The 21,141-nt window shown below is 29.3% G+C and overlaps 5 protein-coding genes and 2 long non-coding RNA genes across 8 annotated transcripts; 2 read left to right on the top strand and 5 right to left on the bottom strand.

Annotated features, from left to right (window-relative positions):
* Window positions 1-725: 725 nt before the first annotated feature.
* Window positions 726-1,209, bottom strand: LOC122513230 (dolichyl-diphosphooligosaccharide--protein glycosyltransferase subunit 4). Its single transcript, XM_043629500.1, has 2 exons — window positions 1,092-1,209; window positions 726-964 (listed from the first exon to the last, which is right to left on the bottom strand). Exon 2 carries the CDS (start codon window positions 962-964, stop codon window positions 860-862), a length of 105 nt encoding a protein of 34 aa, XP_043485435.1. The 5' UTR covers window positions 1,092-1,209; the 3' UTR covers window positions 726-859.
* A 124-nt stretch (window positions 1,210-1,333) lies between these two features.
* Window positions 1,334-6,772, top strand: LOC122518231 (kinesin-like protein Klp61F). The gene is made up of 17 exons (XM_043637030.1): window positions 1,334-1,583; window positions 1,687-1,834; window positions 1,927-2,076; window positions 2,530-2,690; window positions 2,776-2,925; window positions 3,047-3,283; window positions 3,379-3,754; window positions 3,845-4,116; window positions 4,200-4,339; window positions 4,419-4,492; window positions 4,560-4,904; window positions 4,991-5,218; window positions 5,305-5,484; window positions 5,635-5,809; window positions 5,901-6,022; window positions 6,268-6,507; window positions 6,613-6,772. Exons 1-17 carry the CDS (start codon window positions 1,519-1,521, stop codon window positions 6,724-6,726), a joined length of 3,177 nt encoding a protein of 1,058 aa, XP_043492965.1. The 5' UTR covers window positions 1,334-1,518; the 3' UTR covers window positions 6,727-6,772.
* Window positions 6,773-8,097: 1,325 nt separating this feature from the next.
* On the bottom strand, window positions 8,098-12,868 carry LOC122518879 (protein masquerade-like). Its single transcript, XM_043638003.1, has 10 exons — window positions 12,182-12,868; window positions 12,066-12,093; window positions 11,497-11,981; window positions 11,062-11,253; window positions 10,781-10,901; window positions 10,505-10,690; window positions 10,149-10,410; window positions 9,579-9,856; window positions 9,354-9,508; window positions 8,098-8,623 (listed from the first exon to the last, which is right to left on the bottom strand). Exons 1-10 carry the CDS (start codon window positions 12,446-12,448, stop codon window positions 8,456-8,458), a joined length of 2,142 nt encoding a protein of 713 aa, XP_043493938.1. The 5' UTR covers window positions 12,449-12,868; the 3' UTR covers window positions 8,098-8,455.
* A 1,220-nt stretch (window positions 12,869-14,088) lies between these two features.
* Window positions 14,089-14,542, bottom strand: LOC122518934. Its single transcript, XR_006304199.1, has 2 exons — window positions 14,468-14,542; window positions 14,089-14,400 (listed from the first exon to the last, which is right to left on the bottom strand). It is a non-coding gene; the product is annotated as an uncharacterized LOC122518934 (long non-coding RNA).
* A 76-nt stretch (window positions 14,543-14,618) lies between these two features.
* Window positions 14,619-15,064, bottom strand: LOC122518926. Its single transcript, XR_006304188.1, has 2 exons — window positions 14,906-15,064; window positions 14,619-14,812 (listed from the first exon to the last, which is right to left on the bottom strand). It is a non-coding gene; the product is annotated as an uncharacterized LOC122518926 (long non-coding RNA).
* A 1,592-nt stretch (window positions 15,065-16,656) lies between these two features.
* On the bottom strand, window positions 16,657-19,263 carry LOC122518905 (BRCA1-associated RING domain protein 1-like). Of its 2 annotated transcripts, XM_043638055.1 has the most exons (9): window positions 19,053-19,263; window positions 18,761-18,952; window positions 18,464-18,650; window positions 18,260-18,340; window positions 17,980-18,176; window positions 17,675-17,890; window positions 17,478-17,587; window positions 17,300-17,418; window positions 16,657-17,169 (listed from the first exon to the last, which is right to left on the bottom strand). In XM_043638055.1, exons 1-9 carry the CDS (start codon window positions 19,121-19,123, stop codon window positions 16,801-16,803), a joined length of 1,542 nt encoding a protein of 513 aa, XP_043493990.1. In that variant the 5' UTR covers window positions 19,124-19,263; the 3' UTR covers window positions 16,657-16,800. The 2 variants fall into 2 exon arrangements, with proteins under 2 accessions (XP_043493990.1, XP_043493997.1); XM_043638062.1 differs by lacking the exon at window positions 19,053-19,263 and having other exon boundaries at window positions 18,873-18,952.
* Window positions 19,264-19,400: 137 nt separating this feature from the next.
* On the top strand, window positions 19,401-20,953 carry LOC122518918 (JNK1/MAPK8-associated membrane protein). Its single transcript, XM_043638073.1, has 4 exons — window positions 19,401-20,191; window positions 20,309-20,478; window positions 20,559-20,635; window positions 20,715-20,953. The coding sequence occupies exons 1-4, from the start codon at window positions 19,746-19,748 to the stop codon at window positions 20,928-20,930; spliced, it is 909 nt and encodes a 302-aa protein (XP_043494008.1). The 5' UTR covers window positions 19,401-19,745; the 3' UTR covers window positions 20,931-20,953.
* The last annotated feature ends 188 nt before the right edge of the window (window positions 20,954-21,141 follow it).

Below are 21,141 nucleotides of genomic sequence, written 5' to 3'. Positions count from 1 at the left end.
TTGAGAGAATCAAAAATAAACCAATGGAAAGTTTGAGCTAACTATTGATCATTATGTTGGATAAAATATTTAGGAATATCTGTTACCTTTACGTCATCTGTTATTATCTGTTACCTAACGTCATCACTATGAGTATTAAGTATAAACTGTAAGAATTATTCTCATAAAGAAAATGCTAACGTATATATATATATTTTCATTAGTACATTTATCTTTAATAAATAAGAATATTATAATTATAAGCCATGTTAGCATATATGTCAAATTGATTGAAATACTCTAATCGATTTTAAAATATCAAAAATAGGCAAAATTGATACAGTAATATAAACTATTATATCATTTAATGTAGAAACGTCAAAAAAATTCTCACTTAGTGGTGTTAAGTTTAATTATTCCGGAAACAAGTTTTAGAAACAAAATGTTAATTATTGACTAAGTGCTTTGATAATAAAATTCTTGGAATAGAGTTAATCACTTTAACTTGGCCACGACTCGCATGATAAATATATTTACGGAGTTGCCTAAAGTAAATAATAACGTATAAATTATAAGTACATTTCATTTTAAATAAATAAAAATATGATAAATATATAAAATCCATAAATTATATATGCTAAAGTTAAGTCTGTATTTAAATAAAATATGTTCTATAACAGACTAATGTTCCCAGTCGAAGATCGATGAATTTAATTGTTAAGGGAAAGAATAATATAAGAATAAAATTTATTAATGTCGTATTATATATTATCAAAATGATTTACATCGTATGAAATCTAATGAGTGGTCTGCATAATCATCGACTAACCTATAAACTGTTATAATGTAGTCTCTTGAAATGATATATAAATATGCCCACTCATTTTGAATAATTCGCATTTATGTAATGAAATAGAAACACTAGACAAAATAGCATAATCCCAAGCATGTTACAGAAAACAGTAAGTTGTACATCGGTTATCATCTGAAAGAAACAAATACTCTGATAAAACTGATTTACTATTCTAAAAGAATATTATAAGTAAAGTATATATAATTTTTTAATATAATTTATCATTTAAGTCACAATGTAATATATAACATTTAGATACCTTGAATGTGATATTATTTACAATTTGTCTAATGTTTTTTTTCTATTGTCTTTTTATCTTTTACCAAACTACACGTCATAACACAAACGTACATTAAGAATGATTTTCATAGAGCTTATGATGTACACGATGAATGATACTTTATTTACGACCTGTTAATATACTGAAAAATGATTAGTCAAGAATAAAGAACGTTGATTGGTTCATTACACTTGACACTACTTTAATGTTCGAATCAGATGCATTCACGAACGCATTTACCTATCTTGGCGTTGGTCGCACAAACTATTCAATTTAAATTTTGTAACGGAAAAGTTGTGATTAAACACGCGTATATTATTACAGAAAGAAGGTCTTACAACAGAAAGTTTATAAATACAGAAGGATTTATCAAACGGAAAATCTACGATTATTAAAGGTTAAAAAGATGAATGAGACGCGCACTGGAAAAAAGGATAAAAATCAACATATACAAGTGTTTGTACGAGTCAGGTGCGCGAAAAAAAAAGATAATATTATTTTATACAAGATTTATACTAATTTTTACTTTTATTTTTATTATCGTGTATAATCATTTATTTTTATATTTAATCAGGCCGATAAACAATGCAGAACGAATTGGAAAATCAGTGTCAGTGGTGGATGTACCATCAAATAAAGAAGTAATAATACGCGAAAGACCACAAGACAAACTTTCAAAAAAGTTTACATTTGATGAAGTATTCGGTCCATCATCAAAGCAGGTATGCATATTGTTTTATAATTTATGTTTTCTTTTTTTTTTTTTTTTAAATATTTTATCATTGCAATTAATTTAATTTTATATCTAATTTAGATTCATGTATACAATGCTATTGTTAGTCCTCTATTGGAAGAAGTTTTGGCTGGATATAATTGTACGGTGTTTGCTTATGGACAAACTGGTACAGGAAAAACATTCACTATGGAAGGCGTCTGCAATGATCCAGCTCTACATTGGCAAAGCGTAATTTATTTTATTATTAAACATTAATTACTTTTAATAATTTATTTACTTTATTAATTGAGCTACTCATTTGCCTAATTGATTAACTATGTAAAACAAAAAGTAAAGAAAATTTATAAAGGTTCATATAAAATTTTATTGTATTATGGTGTTAACATATTAAATGCTGGTTCTTCCGGACCAGCTTTAGACTTACCGTCCTAGCTACATCAGTTATCAATGGCCAACATTCTTATATTTCCTACGGCTGGCACACTACCATGGCCTAAATGAATAGCTCAACAAAAAAGACTTGCTGCTGAATATGTTAACTTCATTATTAAAGAGATTAATTTAAAATATGAAAAGTTAAGCATTGATTAAGTGTTTCAACATGCAAATTTAAAAAAATTCTAAAAATGAATCTAATTGCTTTAGCTTGTAAAAAGCTCAATTAATTCATATACTATTTAGGACACAACTGCTGGAATTATACCGCGCACTTTAAGTCATTTGTTTGACGAACTACGATTATTAGAGGCTCAGGAATACACAGTACGAATCAGCTTTCTAGAACTCTATAATGAAGAATTGTTTGATCTTTTATCACCCAACGATGATGCTTCAAAAATAAGGTAATTGTAATACGCTTTAATTTATAAATTTATATATTTATATGTTTTTATATGTTTTTATTTTATATTACTATATTGTTATTAGATTATATGAAGACACATCAAGAAAAGGTGCTGTTATCATTCATGGTCTAGAAGAAGTAACTGTACACAATAAAAGTGAAGTTTATAAGATCCTTGAAAAAGGGTCAGAAAAAAGACAAACAGCTGCAACATTGATGAATGCTCACTCAAGGTTGGTACAATATTAAGCGTTGTTATAATAATTGTCTTACAAAATTTATGATTTCTTAAAAAAGAAATGCTTCTATTCTCTATAATTTGAAATATTAATAATCTTCATGATTATTTTTTAGTCGATCGCATACAGTTTTTTCAATCACAGTACATATCAAAGAGAACACCATTGATGGAGAAGAGCTTTTGAAAACAGGAAAATTAAATTTAGTAGATTTAGCGGGAAGTGAAAATGTGGGTAGATCTGGCGCAGTTGATAGAAGAGCTAGGGAAGCTGGAAATATTAATCAATCTTTATTAACTCTTGGACGAGTCATAACAGCATTAGTAGAAAGAGCACCGCATATACCATATAGGTATTTATAATTAAAATAATTAAATTCTATGTTGCATTATTACATTTAAATAATTTTCTTATTCATATATAAAAATGAATGCTTTAAACATATAGAGAATCTAAGTTAACGAGACTTCTTCAAGAATCATTGGGTGGACGCACAAAGACATCTATAATTGCAACGATATCTCCTGCCAGCATAAATTTGGAAGAAACCTTATCAACATTAGACTATGCGCATAGAGCTAAAAATATTACCAATCGTCCAGAAATTAATCAAAAGCTTTCAAAGAAAGCATTACTTAAAGAATATACTGAGGAAATAGAGAGATTAAGAAGAGATTTATTAGCAACACGCGAAAGAAATGGTGTTTATCTTGCACAAGATAATTATAATGAAATGCAAAGTTTAATAGATTGTCAAGGTAGAGAGATAGAAGAAAAAATCAATCATATTAAAGCACTCGAAGAAACAATGCTAAATAAAGAGGTAACTAAACTATTGGAAGTAACATATTTTTAACTTTTTTATAAATGCATTATATCTTTTATATATTTTCTTTTATTTCTCAACTTACAGAAATTATTCAATGATTTGCAAGTAGAACACAGTATACAGACAAATAAGTTGCAAGAAGTGGAAAATAATTTAACTAACACAACCAATGTATTAAAGTCAACTAAAGATCATTTAAAGATGACTAAACAGGAAAGAGATGAACAGAAATATCTTGTAGAAAAACATGCATCGACTGAAAAAATATTATTATCCCAAGCGAAGACACTTTTGAATGTTGCAAATGTAGCAAGTACAGATACTTATAAATTACACGATAAAATTGGTCGTAAGACGTAAGTACATAATTAATATGTGTTTGTTCTTTTTTTTCTTATATAATAATTATTTGACAAAATTACATTTGTTTTATATATAGGAAAGTAGAAGAAGAAAATCAAAATCTTAGTCAACAATTCCAAAATAATATTAAAAATCGTTTTCAAGATATTGAAAATGATATATCTGTTTACTCACATGAATTGGTACAATTTTGCATGTCTCTGAAGACACAAATTGGTAAAAAAACAATTCTTTATTCATCTTAAATTGTGTTATAAAAAATGCATGTACTTATGTAAAATTTTTGTATATTTAGAAACAGTTACCAATGAAGGACTAACAGCAACCAATCTTCTTACTAATAAATTAGCAAAAGACATAGACAATTCTGTAAGTTATATTTAACTGCATTTCTTAATACATTAAATAGAGTAATCATTAATAATACGTTTTTTAGTATAATACTTACAAAGAATGGTTAAGGAAAGAAATAGAAACTGTTACCCATGTAACCGAAGATGAGCGTAATCGATTAGATGAATTTTCTAGAAAATTAGTATCTAGAATTGAAAGCTTAGTAAATACTAAAATTGCTGAAAACTTAAACGTTTTAAATGAAAGTGTTTCGCAAAAGCTTGATCACTTAGCAACATTAGCAAAAACATCTATAAACGAAATGTGTGTTTATCGACTTGGGGAATGCAATCAGTTATGTGAGAACATAGAAGAAATAAAACAAACCGTTCAAAATGTACTTCATAGTCAAGATCAAACTATACAAGAAAATCGACAATTTGCAAAGGTATATTAAATGACATATTTATGACACTTTTTTGAAATTTATTTATAAATATAAAAATTATAAATACATTTCAACAATTGTTTTAGATGTTCGAAGATGTATATCTTCAATTCAATAATTTGTGCAAAAATGAAAATAAAAGGTGTACTGAAGTTTCTGATATGTTAAGTCGTGTAAATGAAACATGCAATAAAATTAGTAATAACGTTAAAGATGAATGCAATAATGGCATAAAAAGGAAACAAAGTTTACAAAACAAATTAGAAAATGATATTTCAATAATTGGAAATGATGTTTTCGCGAGTACAAAGGAGGTAATATTAAATAAAGTTTAATTTTATAAAGAAACAAACTTTTTTAAAATAAAAATAAGAGATACGATAATATTCTTTTATTATAGAATAGGACATTGGCAGACCAAATTTTAGAGCAAAGTATTGTTTTAACGGAAGAAATACAAACAGAATTATCTGCAAGGTCTACTGCGTTAGAAAAATATAAAAATCTTTCGGAAGATCATGCGCAAGTATTGAAACATCAAACAGAGAATGATAGAACTGTTCTTTCCACTTCAGTTAAAGTAAGTTCAATGATTAATATATATATATATATATTACAATGAAAAAATGTATATAATTTTTATCCCTATATTTTTATATAAAGTTGCAATAACTTGTTCTTTTTTTTTTGTTTTTTTTTTGTTTTTTTTTTTTTTTTTTTTTTTAAATAGGATATCAACGAAACTGTAGAAACTACATATGCTAATACACAAGTTGGAAATAAGTTGGAAGACCGAAGTACAGAATCGATAGAGTGCAATAATAGGATAATTGCACAATTGCATATGACAGAGCATGAAATCGAAAAATTCCTCATTGAAGATTTACGGCATGACATTGCAACAGGTTTTTACTTCTCTTTCTCTTTTTCTACGTATCTTAAAAATATTAAATTTTTTTAAATAACTTTTTACGATCATTTATTGTTATCCTCCAGGTACAACACCTGCAAGAAAAGAATTTCAATATCCTCGCCATTTGACTTCAACTTCTCCTCATGAACGTATTCTTCAAAGATTTAGAGAAATTAGAAAAAATATGGACACATCGGAAAGTGATGTAAGTTATCATTTTTAATTATTATTTATATAATTTTAAATAATTTAATTTAATCATAGTAATATATATGTGTATAGGTATAAGAGACGTAATATTAATTTAACATACAATATAAATATATATGTTAGCATTATTTTGTGAAATCCGTTAATTCCTGAAATAACTATACCGACCAGGTAAAGTGTGAGATAAGGTATATATATATATATACACATATATAAATAATTTTATTAATATCATTACAGGAAGATACGATTATGAACAAATCACCCAGAAATGAATCGATCGTTTCATCGACTTTATTTGAAGACGGAACAATTACTTCGTCATCACCAATTTGCAATACAATCGAAGAGTCACCAAACAACCAGAATGAAACGATTAAATACAACATTGTCAGGGCTGCTTCAGCATCAGATATTTCCTTAATTCCAAGGCCAACTTTTGAAACCAATATTCAATCGGAACCTGATTTATCTATAAAGGTGAGCATTTATTATTACATTTAGAATAAACGATTGAACCTACTTTTAATTATTAATTATTAATTATTAATTATTAATTATACAAAATTGTGTATACATATACAGAGCCATGATAAGGAAAACGACAAAGATGAATTTTTAAAACCAGACATGATGAAAAGCAAACGATTATCAAAAACTAAACTTACGAATCGAAAAGTGCTTGGATCATACAACTGATAATATATTTATACATACATTCTAGTAAAGTGAAACTGAATTACTTGAAATAAATGTTTTGTAAAAAAAAAGAAAAGAATACTACGAAATCGTACAAAATAACTTTGTTTTTATCTTTTTTTACATATAGAGAAAGTTAGATATATTTATATATATATATATTGTATTTCACTAGAATTGATCGTATATAATCCTTCTTGAGCATATGTATTGTTTTTAATTGATTTGTACTTTTTCATCATATTATTATAACAAATATAGTACATATTAGTGTATGTGTACAGGTGGATGATGTCAATAAATTAATAAATTATCATATACGCGAAAAAAAGATATTGTATTATTGTTAGACATAAAAATAGTATTTTTCTGATTTTCTATAAGACAAAAAATAATAATACTAAAACATCATTGTTATTATAATTTCCTGAATTCTACAAGATGATAAATAAAAATCGTTAATTTATTAGAGTTTGTCAAACTTTTTGTTAAATAGATAAATTTTAATTTCAACAAAAAGAAAAAAAACAAGAATTTTAGTGTTTTGCTATGTATTTTTTCTATTTTCTTATAAAAAACATAATATATATATCATTAATGTGTTAAACACTCATCAAAATCAAATGTAAGGTGATACACATATATATAACAAAATTGAAAAATATTTATTTTAAAAATCGACCATTGTCTACATGTCAATTTGTAGTTTATTCCAATTTCAATATTTCTTATTGAATGCTATTACAAAATATGTTCAATGTATATCAAATTTAAAATTGCTTAATGACTAAATTTAATATGGGCATTTACAAGTTCATCCTACCTACCTCCCCCCTCCTACTCTTTATTATAAATCAATATATCAATTTCTTAACGATAAAATTTAGGAAGATACCTTAGAAAATTAGGGCAGTAATTTACAAAGCACTGTTCTATGAAACTTTCAACTCTAGAGAGAGAAATAGAGAATATCTGAATATAAATGGAAAGTTAATAATATTCAGAGCTCTTTCATAATGTAATAATAAGCGTAGATAGCTAATTTACATTATGTAATTGGAATATTCGTCAAAAAAAAGAAGAAATAACATTAGTAAAATATAGATTATATCTCTAAAGAAATTATATATATATATATATATATGAATACCGAGTTAAATTATTGACAATTTTTACTATAAATAAATAACTTTTTTACGTTACAATTTATTCTTATTTTTTTTCTTTCTTTTACTTTTTTCTTTTTTTTCCTTTTTTTGTGTTTTAAATACATAGAACATAAATTTAAATTATTGCGTGTACACATGAGCGCACAAAAAAGATATAAATTTATCATGGATCATCGAGATTAGAAAAATAATATTTTTCTTATCGTCATGAGTATGCGAAAGTATATAGCACACTTGCGTTCGTCTAAAAACAAAATAGGGGACTTTCTTTATCGAGCCTCTTGTTTACTTATTATTCAAAAATCCCACGGAGTTAAAACGCATACAAAAAAAAAAAAGAATTAGCTTAGCATTTTAATAAAATATAATTTTTTGGCACAGGCATTAAATGCGTTTCCGAGGATGACTTTAAATAATTTATTCGTGTCATCCTCGTTGCGCGTACACCGCGTCGTTGAACATATTACAACGCAATGCTCACCAAAGTGTATCAACGTTTTATTAATAATAAATAAACGTCTCAGTTCTATTGGACAATTCCGGTAGTATGTATAAGACGATTAAAGATTATTCACTGATATGATTTGATTTATCCAACCGATGAAGGCGGATACTTTAACATAAACACCAGGAACATCCAACCTTCCACAGCCAAAGCCCCATGATACTAATCCAGCTAATTCGTAAAAGCCATCATCTTGACAAACTAATGGACCTCCTCCGTCACCCTATGATATTCGAGGACATAACATATTAACAGATATACCAAAAACATGAATATTGTCATCATATATAAATATATCATATACCCATTGCTCAAAACAGTTAAAAGATTTCGTAATTAAATGGCATATCATTTCTAATATTTAAATGTGTGTATACAATAAAGAGATAAAAAATTTAATTCAATTTTCTAGATAAATTTATTCTTTGTTTTCTTTTGTTCCATTCACTTTGTTGTTAGAATAAAATCAGTTCACACAGTAGTGATCCTTCAATTGTTTTGAACATTATATGAGCCGTTCAGTGCACACATCGATTACCTCTATAAAACAAAAAGTTGAGAAACGCAATGAAATAATGTACATTGTTTTTTAAAATTCCTGTTATAATATAGATTCATATATATAATGTAGAATGCATAAATACAGATATAGCTTTCATTTAATGGTGTATAAAATTAACAAGAAAGAATAGCCAAAAAATAATCAAAATGGTTTCTGAAATAAATTACTTATTTTTCAATAGCCACAAAAATTTTGCCGTTTAATGGTGTTAATCTTCATTATTCAGGAAAGTTATTATAAATATAAAAAGTTATGATTATACCAAGTGCTTTGACACATAAATTTAAGATTTTTCAAAAAGTGGAATTAATCGATGTGTGCACTGAACGACTCATATATACATATATATTGTTATAATAAATCTCAATTATAGTTTTAACAGTGTACATACCTGACATGCGTCATTACCCTGTTCTCCACCGGCACAGAAACTACTAGCTGGAAGTATGAAGATTTTTTCCGTCACTGCGTTTACTTTTCTAATGCATTCGGCGTCGCTAACGATCGGTATTTCTGCTTCACGTACTCGTAGAGGTATGGGGCCAGCTGTAAAAGCAAAGATACGATGTTGCAAGAGAAAGTAACGGAATATCATAATAGATATTTAGGTTTTTACCTTCACCCATGTATCCATAGCCAGTAACCGTACATCGTTTACCAGCTGTATGACTAACTCCTCTAGCAGGTAAACAAACTAGACAAACTCCGTCTTTTAATTCCGCTTGACCGTATAATTTAAGAAGAGCTATATCATTATCTAAAGTCTGACTATTGTGATTGTGATGAATGTAAGTCGTAGCGACTCTTAACGTTTGCGCACCTGGACTACCATACTTGCGAGTTAAATCATGATCTCCAACTCTTACGTAAATCGCATCACCCGATCTCACGATACTGTAAATACCATTTATTTTCATTACTCTCATGGAATGGAAATATTATACACATGCTAGTAATTATGACAGTGGACTAAATCAAAAAATTCGCACAATTTATATGATATAAATATAATTGTAATATAATTATATGTACCGATCACAAATATTAGGTTGATCAATAAAAATAATGCCGATATTATCAGTGAAATATATTTAACACAATATTGTTTATTTCTATATACAAATTTGGGCATTATTTATTGACCAGTCCACAATAGAAGAATTTATATAAAAATATTTTTACTTACTTTGTGACACAATGCGCTGCTGTAAGTACCCATTGAGTACCGATAAGAGCACCACCACAAAGGTACTGATTAAGAGAATTAATAAGAGCAACTTGCCAACACCATTCGTTGGCATCTGCATCTTCTCCACCAACTACACGAGCATTTCTTTCGAAGCTACGAGCTTGAATCGGCCCACGAGAGGTTCCTTTTACACCGCATACATATTTACTGTACACCGGACTCTTCGTAGTCGTTGTCATCGCCATTGTTGTCGTTTCATCTGCCGAAGAATTTTTGGAAAAAAAGTTTTTGAAAAAACATTAGAAAAAAAAAAAAGAAAGAAAAAATTCTTTCTGCAAAATATAATAGCTTACAAATTGTCGGAGCGAAGGTTGTTGTATGTGGTCTAACCGTAACGATATTGCTGTAAGTATCATTCCTGTTAGTCAAAATCGGTTCACTGCTATTACCACCGTGAAGTTCTCTGATTAATGATTTCGGTGCGCAACATTGATGTCCCTGTTTCTTGCACTTGAACAAACTCGTTAATTCCGCATTTCCTATGAATCAATTGATGAAAGGAAAATGTAGATTTCTTTTTTTTTCTTTCTCTTAATAAGAGACAATGGTAAAAGATGATATTTACTTACTAAAGCAAGTGAAGGATAAGTAAGATACGATGCAAGAACCAGGACACTCCGGACGTGGATCAGGTGGTAAAGTAATGGTGGTTGTTGGTCTCGTGGTAGGTCTCGGTCGTGGTCTTGGAGTCTAATTTGGAAGAAGTCGGTCGATGAGTCTCCTTTTTGAAAAGATCGTGTTATCTATTTAACGCTCGATTCATATTACATTTTTCCGAAATCTTTACTTGCCTCGACTCTTATCTTCCTTTGGGGAGGAGGGGTTTACCGTAAAAAAGAAATAGAATCACCTGCGGCGGACTTTTCGTGTTGTCACAGCAGATCGATCCAGATTGACATGTGGACGTTTTAGCGATAATCAAGTTTGGTCGTTCACAGAATGCTGCCATGATTGTCAACAAGCAGAAGCCAGGGCAAGGTTGTAATTTAGGTTGAGGAGGCGAGGGCCTTGTTGTAGTTGGACGGACGGTTGTTGTTACTTCCTAAACATAAATTTTATATAAAACTTATTCTTTTTGTTTCTAAAATAATTAACAAAACAATTAACTTCACTTTTTTTTTTAAATAAACGTTTCAAATAATTAGGCTTAATATTATTCAAGGGTAATACAATTGCAATTTGATTTATTATTGATAAATAATAGGATAATTTATATAACTATAAGTGGAATTAATCGATTATGGAAATGAGTGGGTCAAATAAAATCTTTTTTAAATTTATGTACCTCTTTTACAGGTAATTCAGTGATACAACAAGATCCATCTCCTGGACAATCAGCTTCGGTATCAATGTTATCACAGAATAGAGCATATAGGCCGCTGGTACATTCGCCTTTGCACGGTTTTCTCAAAGTAGGTTTTGGTCTTGTTTGCATCGTCGTCGTACTCGTCGTTGTTGCAATAGCCGTTGACGGTCGTTTAGTCGACATCCATGTAGTACTTGTTGTCGTGGTCGTGGCCATTGATGGATTCGTCGAGTGAATACCAGGTCTTGTACTCGTTTGAGAAAGTATACTACTCTTGTTAGACGTATTGTTTCGACTGGAATTAGTACGATCGATAACCAATAATTCTGCGGGCGGAGAATCACCAAAGGCATCTCTCGTGACGCAACATTTGTGTCCCAATTTGCATAAAGAATCTATGACAAGTATGGCATCGCAATAATCGGCTATTCTTTCCGGCATACATATTCCCGAACACATTTGTCCTGTTAATTACACGATAATTGCGTGAGAAACGTTTTTAAATTCCCTTTTTCCTTTTATTTAAACAAACATTCGATTTAACGTACCTTGAGATTTATCTGCCGGCTCGTTTTGCTAGAAAAAGATTCAGTTATCTGAATTTATTAGGTAACTACGTTTGATCGAATATCGTTAACATCGATATCGGTATCAATAAACTCACTTTATTCGCAGTAGTAGAAGCCGTAGTAGTAGTCGCTTTCGTCGTTGTCGTCGTAGTTGCCGGTGTTGTTGTCGTAGTCGTCGTCGTCATAGTCGTCGTTGTCGTCGTTGTAGACGGGGTTGTGCTCGACAATACGACAGGAGTCGTAGTAGTTTGTTCGACGAAATTTTCATCGGAAGACGATGAAGAAGAATTAACCGGCTCAATGACACAGCATCGCATGCTACTTGTTGGACATTGAACATCCTCTAATACTTCATCGCACATCAATGTTGCAAGTGCGTGCACGCAAACGCCAGGACAATCCGCACTTTTAGCCGTGCTTGTTATAGAATCCAAGAGACCTAAGTTTTTTTAAATGGAATCATTTTAAACAAGAAAATAATATTCCTCCGAAAGTATAACGAAAAGGTAAAAACTATCAATGTTATGTAGTAGTAACCATGTACATTTCCCTTATCCTAAATCCCAAAGTTAAAGGTAACTGTATATCGGGTGCAGCTGTCTGAACACCATAGGCTGCGAAGAAATTCCTGCATACGTAATTCTACGATCGGCTTACAAAGTGGTCAAGGATGATTGAACTTGATCTTGACATTAGGTATCGTAGGAAGAAGTTAACGACCCCGTTGTTGGGAATTTATTTATCAAAGTATTTTACTGATCATTCTCCCTAACATTGAAATAATTTAACATCTAAATCCATTTCGTTGAAATTTTAATCGTGTACTTGGAAAGATATAAATGTAAATCTATACACTCTACAATATATATATATATATATAGAGAGAGAGAGAGAATGGAATGTCGTAGTTTAATGCTACCCAAGCAAGAAGAGGAACTCGCGTGATCCGTTAAGCGATAGGAGCAACAAGGGAACTTCCGGTCAACTCGTATAAACTATACTGTTATTTAACGTGACCAGGAAAAGTTTAAGATTTTCTTTCCTATTTCCTTTAAATTTCCAAATAACTTTTCTTACGTATTCGATCTTTTCGAAAGACAACAACAACAACAAGAAAAAATAAAAAAAATCTAAGAAAGTCACAGAAGAAAAAAGGTTCGAGGAGGACGTTTAGCTGTACGGGGACGGGAGAAAAAAAAAACGGTTAGTAGTATCCGTGATATTCGCATGCAACGTATCGAGGAAAGCCAGTTGGTTTCACTTTGGCAGGCATAACGGCCCAAACAAACATAACGGTAGTTAACGAGCGCCACAACTCGTCGCATGTAGCCAAAGACGACGGCTCTTACACACGTGCCTCTTCCTCCTCCTATCCTTCCGTATCTAACGTAATAGTTTTTTTTGAACTTGACTATGACGTAGAAAATACTTTGTCAAATATTCAATCATTACCAATAGTTCGAACAATCTATCGTGTCGTATCGATCTTCGTTTAATCTCCTAAATCTCACGAATTCCATTTTATCGCGTCCACTTTATTTAAATTCTATACTACTTCTTTCTATTTTAATATAATATTGGAACATAAAAAGAACAAATCAATCAATAAAACAGGGGTATAATATAGAAACCGTTATGGTAATATATCGATTATATATTATAATAAATATCATTGATTATTATCATTCTTAACGTTGATGATACTTAAATCAACATTTTTTTGAGATTAATTAACATTCGTTTTATTATTTATAATATATACGTTATCACGTTAGAAAATAATTGTCCACGTATACTACTTTATCCATTTGGCAGGCAGTCTTCATACCCGCCAACGAATCCGAACGTTATCCGCATAGCACGCTATAACGATCCTAAGTGGGACAGTCGCATCCTTCCAGATTCTACCTATAAAAGCGTGCGCCGCATACTCGCGCGCGTATGCGAATTTCTATTTCTCGAAACCTCGACTCGTACCTACACGCATATAAGTATATATGTATATATCTTACAGATACTCGCTTTCTTTATTTTCTCGATCATCTTACAATTAGAGTCATCTTTTACATAGGATACACTCTAAATACACTTTATAAATACGTAACGTTACTATGATATTTTGAATGTGTGTGTCTGTTTTATATATATATATGTGTGTGTGTGTGTGTATGTATGTAAGTATACGTTTTCAGATAAAAAGATTTCTACTCGTTCCGGATTTCTTACAAATCGCTTTCTTTTCCTGCTCGTAAAAATGGGATCGGATATGACACGTTCCGGTATATGAGCTTACAATTTGACGAAGATCTTTAATCTAAAATTTATAATAATATATAACGCAAGAGAGGAAGAGGAAAAATTTATTAAACATGAATATTTACCTGATAAGAAGCTGCCGGCTAAAGAGTCATCGTCTTGGGCATCGACCGATCTTCCGATGAGTAGAAGGAAAAGGACGATGCCCCCCCTTAGGGCTGTTCTTAGTATCATCTTTGAATATTTCTTCTTCTTCTTTCTTTCTTTTTCTATATCTTTTTGTAAATCTCTCTGTTTATTTCTCTCTACAAATTTATTTTTATCGTTAAAATAAAATTCTCTTCTTCTTTGATTCTGGGAGAACGTACAAAATTGCGATGAGGGGGGGAGGCAAAAGAAAAAAATGTTTATACTTTGTTGTTTTTTCTTTCAAATACACACTATCCTTCCGACGAATATATCACGCGAACCTTAAAAAAGAACACGAATTTCATCACGTATAATTCAATGATAATTATTGTAAGAAATTTTAACAACACGGAAAGTAGAATCCGTCACTTTACCGTCGGTGTCCGATCGACTAACTGACTGACTGACTGACTGACTGATTGGAGTGAAAGAAAAGCGATATCCACTTGTGGGTCAGGGTGCGAACTATCTCTCTTTCTTACTCCTAATGCCACTCGTCGTCTTTGGTACAGTACATGAGAAGGACGATGCCTTCTCTCCTCTGACCGGCCTCAAGGAGTAGTATTCGGAAAAAGGAAAGGTGGGGATAAGGAAACCTTTACGGAGAGAAGAAGGTCAATGAAGAACGAAGAACGAAGAAGAAGGAGAGATTATGAAAAGAGAAAGAAAGAGAGAGAGGAGGGTTGATGGCAGGGGATATCTCTGATGTGTATTCCTACATCTTTAATCTATTTTTATTGACTTCTCTAAATGGTCAATCATTTTATAACGCGTATCCCATTTCTTTTCTTGTTCTACTTCCTCGATCTATTACACTCCTATTTTTTCTACCTTCTTTTCTTTTAAAAAATCTAAAGAGAGAGAAAAATAATAGTTCTTTTACTTTTTAAATAATTTATTTTAAACGATGAAAATATATATATTGTAATATATATACAATATACAAAATAGTCAAATAAAATGTATATACATACTCTGTCTGTCAACATTTTCGGAATATATTGAAATTTTAATTTAAAACAAACATATTGACAGATAAAAAATTTATATATTTTATTGAGTTCTTCCCAACATATATATATATATATATACAAGATATATCAAAAGTCACTTTACCGAGCCGAAAAATTATAAATTTTGTTTAGTAGCTATTTAGAGTGACATCATCACCAATTCGTACTTTTTTTACCGTAACACTTTAATCGGAAATTTTTACCATTAAATAAAAAAAAAAGCATAAAAATATTGTTATTCTATCAGTTAAATCAATATTGATATTTTGTTTTGCTTTTCTTTTCTCAATAAAGCGACTTTTGGAACACCCTGTATATAATATATACACGTAAATATTCATTTAAATCCTATCGCGCGCAATGCGGATAGTCTTACGAGTGTGTGGCAAAGACCTTTCTCTCTTGGCTTTACTACTATGTTCTTTGAGATACCATACTACGCTTACGAACGAACGTTTCTTTCTTTTTCATAACATGTAATTTCATTGGTACTCAATCTCTTTCACTATTTTTTTTCTTCCCCGTTTTTTTATCTTCTTTATCGCTACTTTTTTGCTTCTCGGTCATCAGATTCGTCCCTACCTACCCGCTTCCAATTCTTTTACTTCGTCCAACTGTGTGTAAGACTCGCGTCTTGTATATATAGATACATATAATACAATTCACATAATGTGTAATACGTATAATACACATGTACACAACTAACGGTACTTTATCCGTAAACGTACCAACATTATACCGTACGATATTTTTCTTCAACAATTATCGTTGCCTATGCAAGCTGCATATTTACTATAAGTTGCGTATGTATTAGGGGCCGAAGGAAGGGGGAAATAGGGGTGAATTGTACCCTATATCTTATTGTACATATAAGAGTAGTGTTATTAACGTATATATTAAAAGACGTAATCAATTACTACTTATTATTTTCTACATTTACTACTTTTATCCAAGAAATATAATAATATAAATAAAAATATGTTTTTTTTAAAGATAATAAATATATAAAACAAAATAATTAATTATATATGAAGAATTTTCATCACAATGATGATATCAATATGAATGAAGGATACTGACAACAAAGAGGAGATAAAGAAACATTTTCAAAGTATTTGATAAAGATGTTAATGGTTTTAAACCCTCAGAGAACATACATATGTAATGACAAATCGTGGGAAAAATTTTATTGACGAAGAAATCGACTAAATAATAAACATCGATGACCGAATAAATTATAAAACAGAATTATTATATTATAAACCTATATATGAGGGATTAAGTAAAGTAAACTTTTCTATACATTCAATTAGCCATATCAGAGGAAGACTTTTTATGTGAGACATGTTGTACTTAATACGTGGTTCGTCATTACCAGGAGCATATATAATGTAGTGCGTACACTTGAATAAAGGATGACGAGGATTACAAGCAATATGAAATGGAATACATTGCTCCTTGTCTTTTATATCTTCTGGATTTGGTTCTCTAATAAGGACAGTTCCATCACCAGCATTTATTAGCTCCGTTATTTCTTTTTTCGTTAAATGAACATCGCCAATAGTATAAACGACGTCAACTTGTAAAGCAAGATAAAAGAAACATCGATTGAATAATCGTGGATTCTGAAAAATAATAATATTTTTATATAATTATTAATAATTAGTACAGCGCCTAATATACCTAATTTTAGGTATATTTTGCTATTATTGAATAAATAAATAATAAAAAAATATTTTCATGCAATGTGTGTACTTGATGTTCTTGGTTTTGTCTTGCTCGCTTAGGTATTCCCAAAATAGGACAACCACTGACTTCAAATAATTCTAATTCCATTTGATGTACATCTTCCAATTCTAAACACATTGAAATCCCTATAAAAAAAGAATATATATAAGTATATAAATAAATATTTAGAATATAGAAATCTTACATTCGCTAGTGAGTAACCATTTGCCATTGAGTATAGCAAGCATAACATCATAAGTGAGATTAGTAATATTTTTATTGTTCGCTTCCACTATTACATGAGTTACGCTTGATCTAAAATATTAAATTAAAATAATATTTCATATATAAATATATATATTTTAGAAAATATAAGGTTATATTATTCTGATTTATACGTACTTAAAGGTAGGTAGAGATTTTATTTTATGTTTCGAGGCAGCTTTCTCAAACAATTTTTTGCTTACTTCATTTAAATTTGATAAATATACAGTCAAATTGGTTTGGCATAATGTCTGATTCAGAGTGCAATTTAAATCATATTCGCTTTCTGCATTATTAGAAAATAAGTCTCCGTCTGATAAAACTTGCTGCATTTCTTTAGAGATACAATAATCTCTGAGATAAAATATATAACATTTTATTAAATTGGTAAAAATCAAATTCTTAAATGTTAAATATGGTATTTATGATAAATAAATACATACATAGGTTTTTTACCAAACTGATCGTAAACATCCTTATTAGCATGATATTCAAGTAATAATTTTGCTTCTCTTATTCTATCATTTAAAACTGCTTCATGTAAAGGTGTCCTATTATCAATACCTGGTATATTAGGATATGCACCAGCTTTTAAGAGTAACTTACATATTTCATAAAAACCTAAATTAATACATTCTTGCTGTGGAAAGAATTAAAATAAATCAATAAACAAAATAATTGTTACAATTGCATTTGAGAATGAATAAAACTATGTTAATTTACCAATGGTGACCAGTTAGCGTTATCCTTTGTATTTGGGTTTGCACCAGCATTAAGCAGAGATTCCACTATTTCTTTTTGTCCCTGTAAAAGAATAAAATTTATTTTATGCAAATTTATTAAAACAAACATTTTTTTGTTTTAATTTTTTGTATTAATGCTTAAGCCTTCTGAGAAGAATAACTATTAATAAATAAATAAATATACCTTTATGCAAGCTGCATGTAAAGAAGTTTCACCCTTCGGATTGCGTTTATTTATATTTTTGGCAACACTCCTTGGTAATTGATAATTGGTAATTTTATTATCAGTATTATTGGTATAGGAATTATTCGGTAATGCATTACTTCTTAACGATATATTTTTGTTGTTAACTTTCATATCCCATAAATTCCTGTTAATGTTATACATAAACAAATAATGTAATATTTAATATCGATATAAACAAATATATGTGTGTACTATTTTTTTTCTTATTTTTTATAATACATTAATAAACCTTACTCTTCTTTTATTACATTTGCAATAGTATCACAATCACGTATAAGATTTAATATTGTATGATCAGTACGTATTTCATTTGGTCTAACTGGTACACCACATAAATAACATTTACCATCACAGTTTCTTGCACAGTTTGAACAGAAAAAATCTCCACAACTGATATATCTAACTGGAATTATCGGTTTGTTTCCACTATAAATAAAATAAACAAAAATTATAAAGAAAAAGAATTTTGTTAATATTGTAATTATTTTGTAAATAAAAAAAATTAAATTTGATTAACAGAAGTTACCACTTTCCACACATTAATATACTTGCAAAATTTTTTAAACTTTTACGAGTATTTGTCCACGTAATTTCCATCTTGGATATTTTTCGTTATAAAATAAAACATTTAAAGAAAATATCAAATCATTGTTATCGTTATTACACACAGTTAAAGTTTAGAAAGTAGTAGCAAAATGTTACTCATAATAATTTTCGCACACTTTGAAGATTCAATTTTGTCATTGACATAAACAATATAGAAAAAATTCGCGCTTAAATTATTTTATCAAAATCTACTTTATCGACTAAAATATGAACACGTTTCCATCAACTGTCCGCAATTGCATGCATTATAAGTGTAACCATATATTATTATGACATACATACGTACATGTAATGTGTATCGTGGTTAATAGATTTTGAAAGTAAATAACAAATTCGTATTGTCTATTTTAAGGTTATAGGAAGTTTAAAAATTTTTAATGATATTACAGTGACATTAAAATATCAAATAAAATAAGTACTAGCTGATATTGACTCATATTTTTAAGCTGATGATAATGTGATTTTATATGAATTCAAATAATGATACAAATATGAACCAATATATAAATATTATTTGTTTAAAAATATTAAATATTTGTGTTATACATTTACGTATATTTTAAAACTAAGTAGAATTAACTTTTTATAAAAACTATGTGTTAATTTTTTAAGTATGAATACTTTAACACGATGTCCTGGTATTTATTGCGGAAGAGAATTATTATCAAATGAAAATTGGAGTGATTGTGGTGCTTGTCCTCGTGGATTTAGAACAAATGGTTCTTCCGCTTGTATTCTTTGTGAAGATACACCTATAGCCTATGATTGGTTATATCTTGGATTCATGGCATTGCTAGCATTAGTTTTACATTGGTTCTGTATCGATGGAGTTTCAATGAGACGAAACATACCTAAAGAAGTCATCGCATTGCATCTATCAGCATTATTTGAAGTTTTGAGTGCATCACTCATTACTTTACAATTAACTGATCCTATCGGTACATTTGAAATAAGATCTTGTAAAACACGTCGTCTTTCAGACTGGTATACGCTATTACACAATCCTAGTCCAAATTATGAAACAACTTTGCACTGTACTCAAGAAGCAGTATATCCTTTGTTAGTAACATTCTAATTGCATATTTCAATTTTTCAATGAGATTTCTTTAATCAAACATTATTTACATATATAAATATATATATGTATAAATTAATCCATATTTTATTATTTTGTAGATATACCATGGTTTTTGTTTTTTATGCTCTTGGTGTAGTTATTATGCTGATTATAAGGCCAATGATAGCAAAAAAATTCTTGCCTAAACATGGAAAATTTTCAATATACGCTGCTCTATATTTCTATCCTATTTTAGCACTTTTACATGCTGTCGGAGGAGGTCTCATATGTAAATAAGGAATAAATCATAAAAAGATTTTTATTAAATTAATAGAATACTTTTAGAATTTATGTAATATTATTTTACAGATTACTCATTTCCTTATATCACTATTATTTTGTCAGTCTTATCTAATGCAGCGCATTTTGCTTTCAAATTAAATCAGGTAAATAATTTTATAGATTTTTATTTACTTTTGTATATCATATATATTTTATTAATACTAATCTACTATTTTTTTACAGACTATGAAGTCCCTATTACTTAGTTCAGTAAAAGATGTGAAAAATGCAATAGTAATAATTGGTCATTGGTTGTTACATGGTTACGGAGTAGTGGCTGTTGCTAAACTACGTGGTATTGATTTTCATCCTGCGATGCTTGTATTGGTTCCTTTGCCTGCATTGTTTTATATTTTCACAGCAAGGTTTACCGATCCACATAAACTTGATATACAATAAAAAATTTAAACTTGGACCAGTAAGTGAAACAGTTTCAATTTTAAGTGTAAATATATTATTCCTTATTAAACAAAGTCACTAATTTTTCTAGAATTTGATATCAATTTTGTTTATAGTTATTTATACATATATATATAACTTATGTTACTGAGTATTTAAAATTGTTTGTTGTTGATCAAAAAATTTGTACATAAGAAAAAATAAATTAATA

This window comes from Polistes fuscatus, unplaced genomic scaffold, assembly GCF_010416935.1.
Source record: "Polistes fuscatus isolate 324 unplaced genomic scaffold, CU_Pfus_HIC Scaffold1, whole genome shotgun sequence".
Lineage (NCBI taxonomy): Eukaryota > Metazoa > Arthropoda > Insecta > Hymenoptera > Vespidae > Polistes > Polistes fuscatus.
The sequence above is the reverse complement of the archived record's forward strand: the minus strand, read 5'-3'. Positions and strand labels throughout refer to the sequence as shown.